This window comes from Raphanus sativus, unplaced genomic scaffold (genome assembly GCF_000801105.2).
Source record: "Raphanus sativus cultivar WK10039 unplaced genomic scaffold, ASM80110v3 Scaffold1297, whole genome shotgun sequence".
Taxonomy (NCBI): domain Eukaryota; kingdom Viridiplantae; phylum Streptophyta; class Magnoliopsida; order Brassicales; family Brassicaceae; genus Raphanus; species Raphanus sativus.
In genome coordinates this window covers 7,786-20,513 of record NW_026616609.1, presented here as the reverse complement: position 1 = coordinate 20,513, position 12,728 = coordinate 7,786, and the positions used below count along the sequence as shown (strand labels likewise).

Below are 12,728 nucleotides of genomic sequence, written 5' to 3'. Positions count from 1 at the left end.
CCAAATTTCAACATCTCATATGTTCCACGTATACGCAATCAATTTTCTGATTTTTTAGCAAAAACAACTAGATCTTTCTATAGGGAGCTACTTTTCATTGGTTTTCAATTCCGGTCTGATTATCCAGGTCACCTCAAGTTTGAGTAATAGAATAGCCGTTTCGTAAAAAAAATATATATTATGGTTAGTTCGGGTTTAATCTTTGGGAAAAACAACATAAATAATTATTTTCGGTATTGTTTATAACCATTAGCGTACACCATATTTTAAATAATGCAACCAAGAATCATATAGTATAATAATATAATCTTTTCATATTACTAAATTTTAATGAGCAGTGATATTACATGTAATTAGTTTAGGCAAAAGAACCATTTAACAAAGGTTGTGAGAATGATTCTCATGATGTTTACATACGCAATGACATTTTGTTAATTACGCATAAGGATAATGTTAACTATTAAGAGTCGTCCTCAAATAATATAAAAGAAATATTTTGATGTTAAAAGTAATAATAATTTAGAGAAAGTAAAAACAGAATTTACTAACGAGTCACTTGCTTACCATAGTTGCTTTGGTCTTGCTCGCAGGAGCAAAATTCTACATGATGTCAGCCTCTCTGCTTTATTCTTCTTCTAGATGGGAGCCAGCTAAATCTACCAGAACACAAACAAAACCCTAAATTGCGGCTGTATCTTCTTAGTCTTGTTCACTTTGAAAGCGATCATCACGTTGGATCTGGTGATTTCCTTTTCTCTCCGATCGAGAGGTTGATGGTCATGGCCAGGTCGAACCATCATAACAGACTTCCTCGGGTCTGTTTTCCTCTTCCTTCTTTTACCTTGAATTTTGACTTAGATCCTGGTGCAATCGCTGTATCTTAAATCGTTGAAACGAACCTTGAGTTACTTTAGTCAGAGAGACTTTTGATTCCACGATCTGTTCTCGAAAGTTTGTTGTGTGGACCAATCTTTGATGTAGACACTTTTGTTTTGGAACCTTCCTGGAGAAAGTCTTCTTTAAGTCTTGTAATATTAATTTCTTCAGAATCTTTCTTGATTAGTTTATCTTCACAATTTAGTAGTAATTAATTAATTTAATTTAATTATTGTGTTGAATGGCTCAGAGGAAGCGGTGGGTTGGATGTTTCAAAGCGTTGTCTTGTTTCGGTGCAAAGAAAGGAGAGAGACGAACACCACTCGAAAGGAGGCGTCTCAAGGTTCAAATTTCTTCTGCCCTGCAACCTTTGCCCGATACTATCTCGACCATGATGCTCCGTTTTCTCATGCTGGTGGAAGACTGAGCGTTTCGAGAGATGCGGATGTTTACCCAACTAACAGAAATGGTCAACGCATTTCCAAGCAAGACATGGAACAACTTGAAGCATACAGAGCTTCCTTTGGTTTCAGCTCAGATGATGTCATCTCTACAAGCCAATATGTGGAGATCACCCATGTTCAAGATGACTCATTGAGACCTCGTAGTACCTCCTTGGATACGTCAAAAGATGAAGGGATTAATTTGTATGGCGCAGAGGAAGATATCTTGAACCTGCAGAAAAGTGGCAACTTACAAGACCCGCTCGAGATGCACAATGGTAATATATATCACACACTTGTTGAGTTTAGAAACTTACGGTTTAAGGCATATGGTGATATTTGCCTTATATGGGGACTGACTCTGTATTGCCTCTCTTAATGCTGAGATTGTTTGTTATATGAACGCAGATCTTATGCGGAGATCTAGCACCTTCGGTAATGGAGGTCAAGCAAAGACAAGCAGAAAGTACAAGACGGGTCTGTGCAGTTCGGATGCAGAAATCGATTACAGAAGAAGTAGACGAAGCTTGGGGGAAGGCAAAGGAGATTTTGCTTGGCATTACTAAGAAACCCTTCTTACTCATCTGTAGAGTTTAGTTTAGTTTTTGCTTTCTTTCTTTTGGGTTATGTTCTGTGTGGTTTTTAATTAGGGAGAATTGGTAAAAAGAGACACTTTCAATTTTCTATTGTCATTTTAGGATTTTTCATACTTTGGTCAATTTTTGACTTGTTTTGTCATTGGTTGATGAGAAAAATAGTAAACATAATTTTAAAAATGTAAAAAAATATGAAAAGTATTGGAAACATATGTATGATAATTTATATGTTTAAATTTATTTTTTTAAAAATAGGGAATCATATTTTATTTTCTCTTCTAGCCAAAATAGAATACACATTCCGTTAGTCTGCTTAATACAGAAAACCGAAACTAAGTATAATACATAGATATATCTCGGGTATATAACATAAACTAATGTTTCTTCATCCCTCTATCTGAGCTAGATTTAGTTACGTCAACATATAGCAGTATGTCTTCAGTGTACCAGTAGATATATAATGATATATATCTTGAACTCTATGATGTACCTGACTTAGAAATTGTGTCATAGGCTTTTATGCATTTTACCTTATGTGACACCTAAGGAAGAATAGGGGTTGCATGTGTTGTACTATATTCTGGGTTGGGTATATTACGTATTCTAGGCAAATCCGAAAAAAATGGAAACTTCCTGTTTTAGAAGTTTCCTAAATCTAACCTAAAAATCTTGGAGAATATTTTCTTGATATCCCACGTTTTCCTCCTCCTCCCACGATCCCCTTCTCTTTGTTTTTTGTATTTATCGCGGCTTTCTCTCCTCTCTTCTCTCTTTCTCTCTTCTCTCTTCTCTCTTTCTCTCTTCTCTCTATCAACATGGTTCTAATATATGTCAAATCTGGTGAATGGATGTCTAGTTCCAGCGAGGAGTGGAGTTTCGTGGTAGACAAAGACAGGCGTGGTCGAATGGTGACATTAGATGCTACAACTCTGTTGGAGCGGCTCAAGATCATGGTGTGTGAGGATTATGGCGTGGAACCGAATTCTGTTAATGTTGAGTTGAGTTTTGAGATGGTGAATCAGAGAGGGAATCCTCCCATTATCATCAGCAATGATCGACAAGTAGCTAACTTTATGGGCTATGCGAAGAAGGGTTTAGGTCCTACCTTGTGTGTCACGTTCTCTAGTAGTGGTGTGAATCAAAAGGAACGAGTCAACATCGATTTGAATAAGGAGCCGTGTGATTCAAGTAATATTGAGGATGAGGAAGTTCCTGAAATAAATCCAACAGATTTTGTCAAAGCGTCAAAGGAGCCTTGTGATACAAGGAAGGAGCAAGTCGCTGGGGATGGTTGTGGTGACGAAAACAGAGACAGTGAAAACAAGAGTTTTCAAATCATTACTGAAAAGGATGGTAAATCTTTGCGCCCAGATTTTGTGAAGAAGGATCAAATTTTCAGAAGTAAAATGGTTCTTAAAGCAACAATGGAGATTTGGGCGATGAAGCATCATTTTGATTACACTGTTAACAAATCTACTAGAAAGTGGTGGTACATTCGATGTAAGGATAGATTGTGTAACTGGGCTGTGCGTGCGGGATGTCTGGATGGGTCTACATACTTCATGATCAACAAGTGCGAGGGAAGACATACATGTGCTCCTTCGAAGAGAAGCAAGTTTGGGAAAACAGCATCGGCAAGAACAATTGGGAGTCTGATACAACATCGATTTGATGATTCAAATGAAGGCCCAAAATCAAACGAGATCATTCAATTTATGAGAATGGAGCACAGTGTTGAGATCACTTATTCGCACGCTTGGGAAGCTCGTGAGTTTGCAATAGCAGCTGTTATAGGTATACCAGATGAAAGTTATGCTAAAATACCTAAATATTTGCATATGATCAAAGAAGCTAATCCTGGTACGCATACTCACTATGAAACTGCTGACGATGGGAGATTCTTGTATCTATTTATGTCGTTTGGGCAATCAGTTAGAGGATTCTACAATACAATGCGTAGGGTGATCGTTGTAGATGGAACGTTTCTGAAAAATAAATACAAAGGAGTTCTACTTGTTGCTACTGCTGTTGATGGTAACTCTAATCTGTATCCGTTAGCATTTGGAGTTGTTGATTCAGAGAATGATGATTCATGGGGGTGGTTCTTCAGACAATTGAAAGAGGTTGTTGCTGACTCCAACGACTTAGCTTTTGTTTCGGATAGAAATTCATCAATCGCTAAAGCTATTGCCACTGTCTACCCTCGATCAGCACATTGAATTTGCATTCACCACTTGCTGACCAATGTGGTTAAACATTTTAAGGAGAAGGGGTTGACTGCCTTGGTCGAACAAGCTTCAAAGGCATATAGGTACACTGAATTTCAGGAACGTATCACCGAAATTTTTAATATGAATCCTGAGCTCGGAAGATATCTACGGGAGGCTGATGTGCGAAAATGGGCTCGTTCTGTCTTCCCTGGTTCCAGGTATGACATTAGGACCACAAACCCCGCAGAATCCATAAATTCACTTCTGAAAATACCTAGAGAATATCCGGTTATTCCTTTACTGGATAGTATAAGAGAATTCATGACTCGATGGTTCTACGAGCGTCGCCTGTTAAGCTCTAAACATCTTGATCCTTTAACCGTTAAGGTGGAGAAAAAGATTGATAGGAGAATTGTGAAGGCAAAAGGATTTCAGGTTTACAAGATTGACAACTTCAGATCGCTTGTGAAAGGAGACAAGTATGATTGTCATGTTGATTTGGGAAGAAGAACATGCACATATGGGAAGTACGATATAGGAAAAATACCTTGCAGACATGCCATTCCTGCAATTTATTCACGAGGTATAGAAGTATAAACACATGAACTTGGGACCAATTTAATGTTTTTTTGGCAGCTTGGGACCTATTTATTTACCTTATTTATTTACCCTATTTTTTACGCAGGAAGGGAAGTACACAGTTTTACTGATGATGTATACACCACTGCAACGTGGAGAAAAGCCTATGAGGAGTCCATTAATCCAATAGCAGTCCTAGAGTCTGACTGGAATGTCCCAGCAAAGGTTAAAATTACAAAGGTGTTGCCACCAGATTCAAGAAAGAGTGTTGGTCGACCCGTGAAGAGAAGGTATGAAACAGTAGAAGACAAGATTAAAGCTTCTCAAGGATCAAGCAAGAATAAAAAAGCACAAGTGCAGCCGTTGTGGTAACGAAGGACACAAGAGGGGAACTTGCGATTTACCCATTTAGCTTTTATGTGTGTTCTGTTTTGTTTCTTATTTCCCTCGAGACAGATGGATCTTTGATTTAGAAAAAAGTTGACAATTTGTTTATGACAATCTCGTATTTCGCCCAATATTGGTTCTATTAGATGTTTATCACCAACAAAGAAGAAGCAACATAGTGTAGAACTTATTTCACAAAATAAAACAGAACAAACTGAGGTCGCACATGACCATCATGCATAGTTAAAGTAGATGAAGATCATCACCAAACAACACAGAAACAAAGCTTTTAGGATCCTTAACTCGCTAATGCATTTGATGGTCTTCTCTTGGCAACGTGAAACAACATCTTCCATCTCAACAATTCTACTCTCATGGCATTTCAGCCTCGTCTCACAGGCTTGCATTGATCTCTGAATCTCGGAAGTGTCGACGAGCAGCACGTCAAACAGTTCCTGGAAATCTTCAACCTCCTCAATAACTGACTCATCAGTCCACTTGAACAGATGGGTTTTGTCCTTCATCAAAAACATCCAACAGTTAGTAAGATTAAAACGAGGACACATATCTATAAGTACACGACTTACCATCTCAGATCCCATCGGACAACAATGGAATAATCTTCCCAGATTTTTCACTGTTTTCGAAGTGAAACGACCCACTTTCTCACCGCACTTGCATCTTGTGGGAATTCCATGTTGTCTGTCGAGTCGATCTGTTGAATAGGATGAAGAATTGACCGAAGACATTATTCACTCGATCTCCAATTTTTCGCCTCTGTATTTCTCTCTCTCGATGAAGAATGAGGAAGAAAATAGAGTAGGTCAAAAATTTAGCCAAAACGACGCCGTTTCATACTCCTATAAGGTGTACTATATCTAAGGCAGATAAAAAAAAATAAGAAAAAAACCACAAAATCATCATCGGCAATGTAGATCAGTGTACAATAGTTAGTGACCAATGTATATGTTGGTTATGTTTAAGGTGGCCATGAATTAGTGACCAAGGCATGGAGTTATGGTTTGGAGTGGCCTTCGCTTAGGGTCCTATGTATATTTACCTTATGTTTGGAGTTTAGTTTTGGTTGGTTAGTGTTAAGAGTTTGGTTAGGAGTTGTTCACGGGTTACGGTTTAGAGTTTTTTTAGGGTATATTTAGGTTATCATCTTATGATTTACTAAGGTTAAGGGTTTATTAAGGGTTTAGGGTTTATTTAGGGTTTAGCATTTATTTAGGTTATCATCTTATGATTTACCTTCGTTAAGGGTTTATTTAGGGTTTAGGGTTTATTTAGGGTTTAGGGTTTATTTAGGAAAAAACAAGATTAGACACATGTTCCATAAAAAATCATAACCATAACCCCTGTTATAATGGTCAGATAAATCCGCCAAAATAGAATTTTCGCACATGTTCCTAAAAACATTAAAAAGCTAGAGTTTTACCACACAAAGTTTTACCACATAATTATAGCCTAAAAATAGAAAAAAAATCAGTCTTCTTCAAGGTCAAAGACCTCAGACCTCTCCCATGCTGAAGGCACATATCGAGTCATCGCTTCAGCGAAAATGGGATTTTGGATAGCTTCCCATAATTCCACACCAATCTTTTGTCTGCAACCCTGGATGATTTCGTCATCCACTAAGCTGATGTCGACACCAAGCAATAGGCACTCCAAGTGTTTGAGTGCGTATACACCGCAATCACAACATGACTTGTTCAATCTCTTCTTCATAGGGACTTCGACAATAGTATATGGTGACAGGAGTTGCTTCTTCTGTCTATCAGGTGGTGCAACGGCCTTCACTCTCCTAGGAATCATGTGAGCAAACTTCTCAAGGGATTGCCTATTCTTATTCCTTCTCCCACCGCAATCAAAAGCTTCCACTTTTCTTTCAATGATGTTTACGGTGACAGCAATCCAGTGATTACCTACAATGGACATAAGTAAATAAGTAAATTTAAGATCAGAAAAGAGAACATGGAAGTGTAGAGGACACAGTTGATTACCGTTCACAAACAACAGAAAGTATAGACGATCAATATCAACGCCCCAAACTAGATCAGTCCGCCCATGAGATGGAAGTTCTCCTCTCCCGTAACCAAGAAGAAACTCAGGCAATTGGTAAGATTTCTTGTCAGGGTGGAACACATTGTATGCGGCGTTGAGTTGGAGGTTGAAAATAGCGGACATGAAAGCAACACGGGTTGGGCCCCAACGTCCCAAAGATGTGTTAACTCGCCATATAAACATATAAGCATCCATTTCCTGAACATTGAAAATTTAAATAAACTCACCACCAAAAAAGATATATCCATCAAATTAGCAAAAGAAAGAAATCATTACGTCATTCCCAAGCCATTTTCCAGCACATACTATCCTTGTAGCTACAGTCGAATTGAAGATTGTAGGACCAATTTGCAAAGGTATGGGATTCATAGACCATTGCGTGAATCTGTCCCATGATTCTTCAGAGAAATAATACAATTGTGACTCAGGAGAATCATCTTGTGGCAATGGTGTATCACTAAGCTGAGGTCCTTTGCCATTTCCTTTAGACCATTTCTTCCACTGTGACAGAGGTGGTGTCTTGTCTTTAGCTCGTGAACCTCGCGCTGTAGTCATTGGAGTCCACCAATCTTCTTCCTTATCTGTCTGAGATGGATCAACTTCGGGCACATGCGAAGCCTGAGAAAGATTTTCAACGCCTTGAGTACCTATCCCTCGAAAGATATCATCATCTTGACTGAATTTAACTGGACTCGCGAATGCTTCCTGTAAGACACAATGGCAAGACACTTGCATAAATATCTTAGTACAAGTTCACCACCATTACATAACAACACAAAAATAACACCACATATCCATCACATTAATAAACCATTACATAAATATCTTAGTACAAGTTCACAACCATTACATAAATTTCAAACAAGACACTTACACATCAAGCACACATCCAAACCGAGACCTTATAAAACACAACAAAATCCAGGCCAATATCATATAAGACAATAACACAAACATACACCGAAACCATCTAATAAACAAGAGAAAAAAACATTGCAGAGATTGGCGAAGATTAGAGTTTCTTTACCCCTCGTGTGGACCTCCTCAACGGTGGTTGGCTCGTTGTTGCCTTGGACGGTGAAGGCCCTCCATGCTCAACTTCAACGCTTGCTTCTTTTCGGGAAGCAATGAGGTCCGACTTCATTTGCTCAAATGTCTCGGACATCTGTTTCTGTAGCCTCTTTTCCATTGCAGAGAAGTTGTCTTCAAACAACTGTGTCACGAAAGCCTTCATGTCTTCGTTAAAAGGCGCTTGCTTTGGTGCACTAGAGAGAACCTTATGCTTCCTTTTTTCCATACCACGATCAGGGACCCTCTTCTTACCCCTTCTTGATGTAGAGCTTAGGTTATTTGATCCTTGTGGAGTCTCGAACTCTTCCTCACTCTCAGCTGCTTCAACATTCGCTGGTGCTTCATCATTAAGATCTAAAGAAACCTCAGTTTCTTCAAATTCCCAAATATGCTCACTGAAGTCATGCTTAGCCCGTATCAACTCCATCACAACATTGATCATGTCATCCTCGACATCATCATCTCTGCGAAATTCCTGACTTTGGATTACAACCATATTCCCTGCCCATGAGATGTATGGATAGCTGACATCCTACACAAGAAAAGTTATGAAAGTCAGATCCTAAAAACTCATTTCAAGCCGCATGGAAGAGTCATTTTAAATACAGAAAATTACCTCTGCTGTAAAGATTTGCTCCAGCCTATTGATCTCATCATATGAAACCTTTGCAGCTCCCCTCCAGTTGATGCATCTAGGACCATTAGCAAAGCTTTTGTCCAGTTTCTTTCCACAAAGCTTCCCAATCTTTGGTACAACTTCCATAGCCCAAATCTGCAAGGCGTAGGAGAATCCATCTAACACATAACTTGTTGTCTTCTCCTTCAGTTTGTGACGGTTTTTGGCTATCAAACTGCAGAGAAGGTCGTAAGCCGCAACTCCCCAAGGATACTTCCGAAACTTCTCGAGATCCATGACCAGTGTGATGTATTTGAGGGGGATATTGGCCTTCTCATCTCTCGCCAAAACCACACAGAGAATGATGGCCAAGTAGATCAGTCTAATGCGATCTGCATTCTTCCACTTCATCACAGCTGCCTTGTCTTTATTCCACAGGTTGAAGAGTGTAATGGATTCATCTTTCCTCTTCAAGACCTTGCTCCAGAAACCACCATCATATGCATAGTCTTCTAAGTCAATCTTAAGTGAAAGACTAGTCCTGCACTCAAACCCGGTCACTGCGTGGAACTCTTGGAGTAAAAAATCGATGTGGCCTTCGAGCGAAAACAAACCACAGCTCGTGCATCATGTAAGTCAGAAGCTCCCTGCACAAGATGCTGTGTATCACTCTCGCGGAGTAGCCAAGACCATTCTCATGAAGCTTGAAAACCTGAGAGAAAACCGGATCTTTCTTCACATCAGCAAACTCCTTTGGCATCCACTTCTCGAACTTCTTGATAATGTAGTCGATCCTGCAGTTGTTATTGATCTGAGTTACTTGGGGCTTGTCGCCCTCATTAAAAATCCTCTTTGGTAGCTCCTCATACATATCTACAAAGCATGAAAAAATTGTTAGTTCATTATGTAAAAATTATCAACATCCCGAGATGTCAAGTGAAGAACAAACCCAAGGAACAAACAAGTAGAACAATATCTCAAAAATTTTCTCAAAAAATCGGACAACAACAAGTAGAACAATATCTCAAAAAATCGGACAACAACAACTAGAGGATGTCAAACGAAGAACAAACCCAAGAAACAAACCCGAGGAACAAAGTTCAATCAAAGTTAACAAGTAGAAGATGTCAAGTGGTGTACTAGATAATTAACTACCCCGAGAAACAAAGTTCAATCAAAGACAACAAAGCTACGATTGAGATATAAGCAATCAGACAAGAACAATTACAAGTTTTGAAGTTTTGAAGTTAATTACTAGATAAGTAACTAACCCGACAATCGGACAAGAACAATCCCACAAGAACAATTACAAGAACAAACAAGATACTAGGCAAATCGCTAATCGAAGACAAATCCTTTAAACATGATTTCTCTTTCCCTCGAAGATGATTAACTAACCCAAAGACAAATCCTTTAAACAAACAAATCAAAGTTCAAATCGTGTAAAATGAGAAACAAAAGAAGTAATCACATACCTTGTGAAAAGGAAGAGTCTGATTTCGTCTAGATTGATAAGAGACGAAGCGGAAGAACAGAAGATATCGAAGAGGAAGATGCGGTGAGAAGAGATTAGAGACAAGAGAGATCGAAGAACACAAGAAATTGAAGAACACAAGAGAAAGGGGAGTGTCAGTGAAGAATCGCCATTGAAGGGGACCTCCACTGCGAAGAAGAGAAGAAATCAAAGAAAATTAGGGTTGGGGAAATCCCTTTTCCCCTTTTGTCTTTTTAAAAAATTTTTTTTTTACTATTTTGACTTAAGTTAAAAGAATGATTTTTATTTTTACTAAGTATTTTTATTTTTACTATTTTAATTTCGTAAATCAGAAACGAAAATTTTAAAAAAAAAATTATTTAACTTAATTGCTAAATGAAGGGTATTATGGTATTTATAGAAAATCAAAATCTTATTTCCCCAAAAAATGTTCTAAAAATCCTATAGTAACAAAGCTAAGATGAATGTGTCTCTTAAATCTAATTTGCTCTTTTAATTATTGTTTTGTATAACAAATATTTATATACAAAAAGTATACGTGTAATGCCTAACAACTTTTGTGTATTACTCAAAAGTCAAAACTGTTTTATTTTGGGGTATGTTATCTGACTAGTTATGAATCAAGTTTCGGTTCGGAATTGTATTCAGCAGTTGTGACATGATGACAACGAAAATTGTTCAAAGTCAGTGAGGTTGAGAACGGAACGGGTTTTCTCTTTATGTTTTAGTTGATAACAATGTTCGAAATCGCGTTAGGCATTATGCCGATCTGGGCCTAGCGCCAAATTTAAGCGTGGTTAATCAGTGATTTTTTTATTTTTTATTACTTATTTATTACAGATATATAATAGGTATGTGAAGTGTTCGCTTCTAGATCTCATAGCTTAATGGTTTGAGCCTTCTGAAATATCCACACAGATCGCAGGTTCGAAACCAGGAAGCAGCAAATTTTGCTCGTTTTTTGATATTTTCATTTAATGAAAACAAAATGACTATTTTACCTTCGTCTTCAACCTCATCCCTGCAATTTTCAGACCTGAAAAGTCGCGTTTTACACATTTTTTTCTTCGATTTCACAAAATTTTTAACTGATTCTTGTTGATTTTATCCACATATAGTAGATCTAAGGAAGAAACTATGATTTAACAGTTGAAAAATCGATTTTTTTCAAGTTTTTTTTATCCAGCCTAGACTCACCGATTATGGCCTCTTCGCCACGGTGGCCCTTCGAACACCGTTTAACCGGGCGAGAACGCGGCCAGGCGAGCGCGTTTTCGAACAGGGTTGATAATTCAAATACATTTATTGATAATCAAAATACAGTAGTCTCTTTAACTTTCTTGTTATCAATAAAGTTGATAATCCAAATACAGTTTTTCTTTTTAATATTATATAGATTTATGATAATCAAATGTATAATCCATTCTATCGAGCTCTCTGGAAGGCATGGGCACAGATCGGATAAACAGGGTTTTGAAGGTATTTGTGATGTGCTTCGTATGTCACAGATATCTAAATTTTCGATTTGTTTTGATTTGGAAAAATACGGATATTTGGAAAAACGGATATCCGGAAAATAAATAGATATTTTCGGATAATTACGAATACTTACGGATATCTTATATGTTTTGATTAATACAATAATCTTAAAAATTCGATACAAATTTGTTTTGTAAAATATTTTTAGCTTGATATATAAGATAAAAAATAAAATAAATAATGAATATACATATTTTGAAATTTTTTTAAACCTAGTTAACTATTATAATAATAATGTTTTTTAAAAGTTATAATTGTCATAAATTTTTTTCTTTTCCTTTTATGTAATACTTTTATATAAGTAATAAATTAAATAAAATTTGTAAAATTATATGTTAGAATAATATTATATAATTTTGTACATTTAAAAATTTAAATATAATCAAGATATACATGTATTTATATATTACTAGATCGGATCGGATATCTGCTTCCTGAAATTTTATAATTTGGGATTTGCTTCGATATTAACGGATATTGATTTTTAGTATTTTCTTTGCTTCGGAAGTTTACGGATATTAAAAATTTTCGGATCGAATCGAAACGAATAACGAATCGGATCAATTTTAATGGATAAAATGCCCAGCCCAACTCTCTCGTAATGGGATATGTTTGTTTAAATAAACATAGTTTTACAATTAAAATATGGTAAAAACTCTATAACTCAATAATGTTGAAACTACCGTATTTTATTAATCTATAGAGTTATTAGTTTACAAAAGAGTTTTATTTCTAGATTTTTCTTTTAGTTTAGAATCTATAAATTAATAATGCTGGCCTAAATATTACAAAGATTTGTCTGATCCCAAAGAAAGAAAGACCCACAAGGATGACGTAACTACGACCCAT

The 12,728-nt window shown here is 37.0% G+C and overlaps 4 protein-coding genes across 4 annotated transcripts; 2 read left to right on the top strand and 2 right to left on the bottom strand.

Annotated features, from left to right (window-relative positions):
- Positions 1-552: 552 nt before the first annotated feature.
- Positions 553-2,296, top strand: LOC108820848 (uncharacterized protein At1g76660). The gene is made up of 3 exons (XM_018593870.2): positions 553-815; positions 1,127-1,597; positions 1,728-2,296. Exons 2-3 carry the CDS (start codon positions 1,144-1,146, stop codon positions 1,883-1,885), a joined length of 612 nt encoding a protein of 203 aa, XP_018449372.1. The 5' UTR covers positions 553-815; positions 1,127-1,143; the 3' UTR covers positions 1,886-2,296.
- Positions 2,297-2,730: 434 nt separating this feature from the next.
- On the top strand, positions 2,731-4,134 carry LOC130504011 (uncharacterized). The gene has a single exon (XM_056998579.1). The coding sequence runs from the start codon at positions 2,731-2,733 to the stop codon at positions 4,132-4,134; it is 1,404 nt and encodes a 467-aa protein (XP_056854559.1).
- Positions 4,135-5,324: 1,190 nt separating this feature from the next.
- On the bottom strand, positions 5,325-5,840 carry LOC130504010 (uncharacterized protein At1g43920, Chloroplastic-like). The gene is made up of 2 exons (XM_056998578.1): positions 5,679-5,840; positions 5,325-5,609 (listed from the first exon to the last, which is right to left on the bottom strand). Exons 1-2 carry the CDS (start codon positions 5,838-5,840, stop codon positions 5,325-5,327), a joined length of 447 nt encoding a protein of 148 aa, XP_056854558.1.
- A 739-nt stretch (positions 5,841-6,579) lies between these two features.
- Positions 6,580-9,716, bottom strand: LOC108820265 (uncharacterized). Its single transcript, XM_018593231.1, has 6 exons — positions 9,460-9,716; positions 8,846-9,386; positions 8,186-8,761; positions 7,435-7,863; positions 7,098-7,356; positions 6,580-7,019 (listed from the first exon to the last, which is right to left on the bottom strand). The coding sequence occupies exons 1-6, from the start codon at positions 9,714-9,716 to the stop codon at positions 6,580-6,582; spliced, it is 2,502 nt and encodes an 833-aa protein (XP_018448733.1).
- Positions 9,717-12,728: the final 3,012 nt, after the last annotated feature.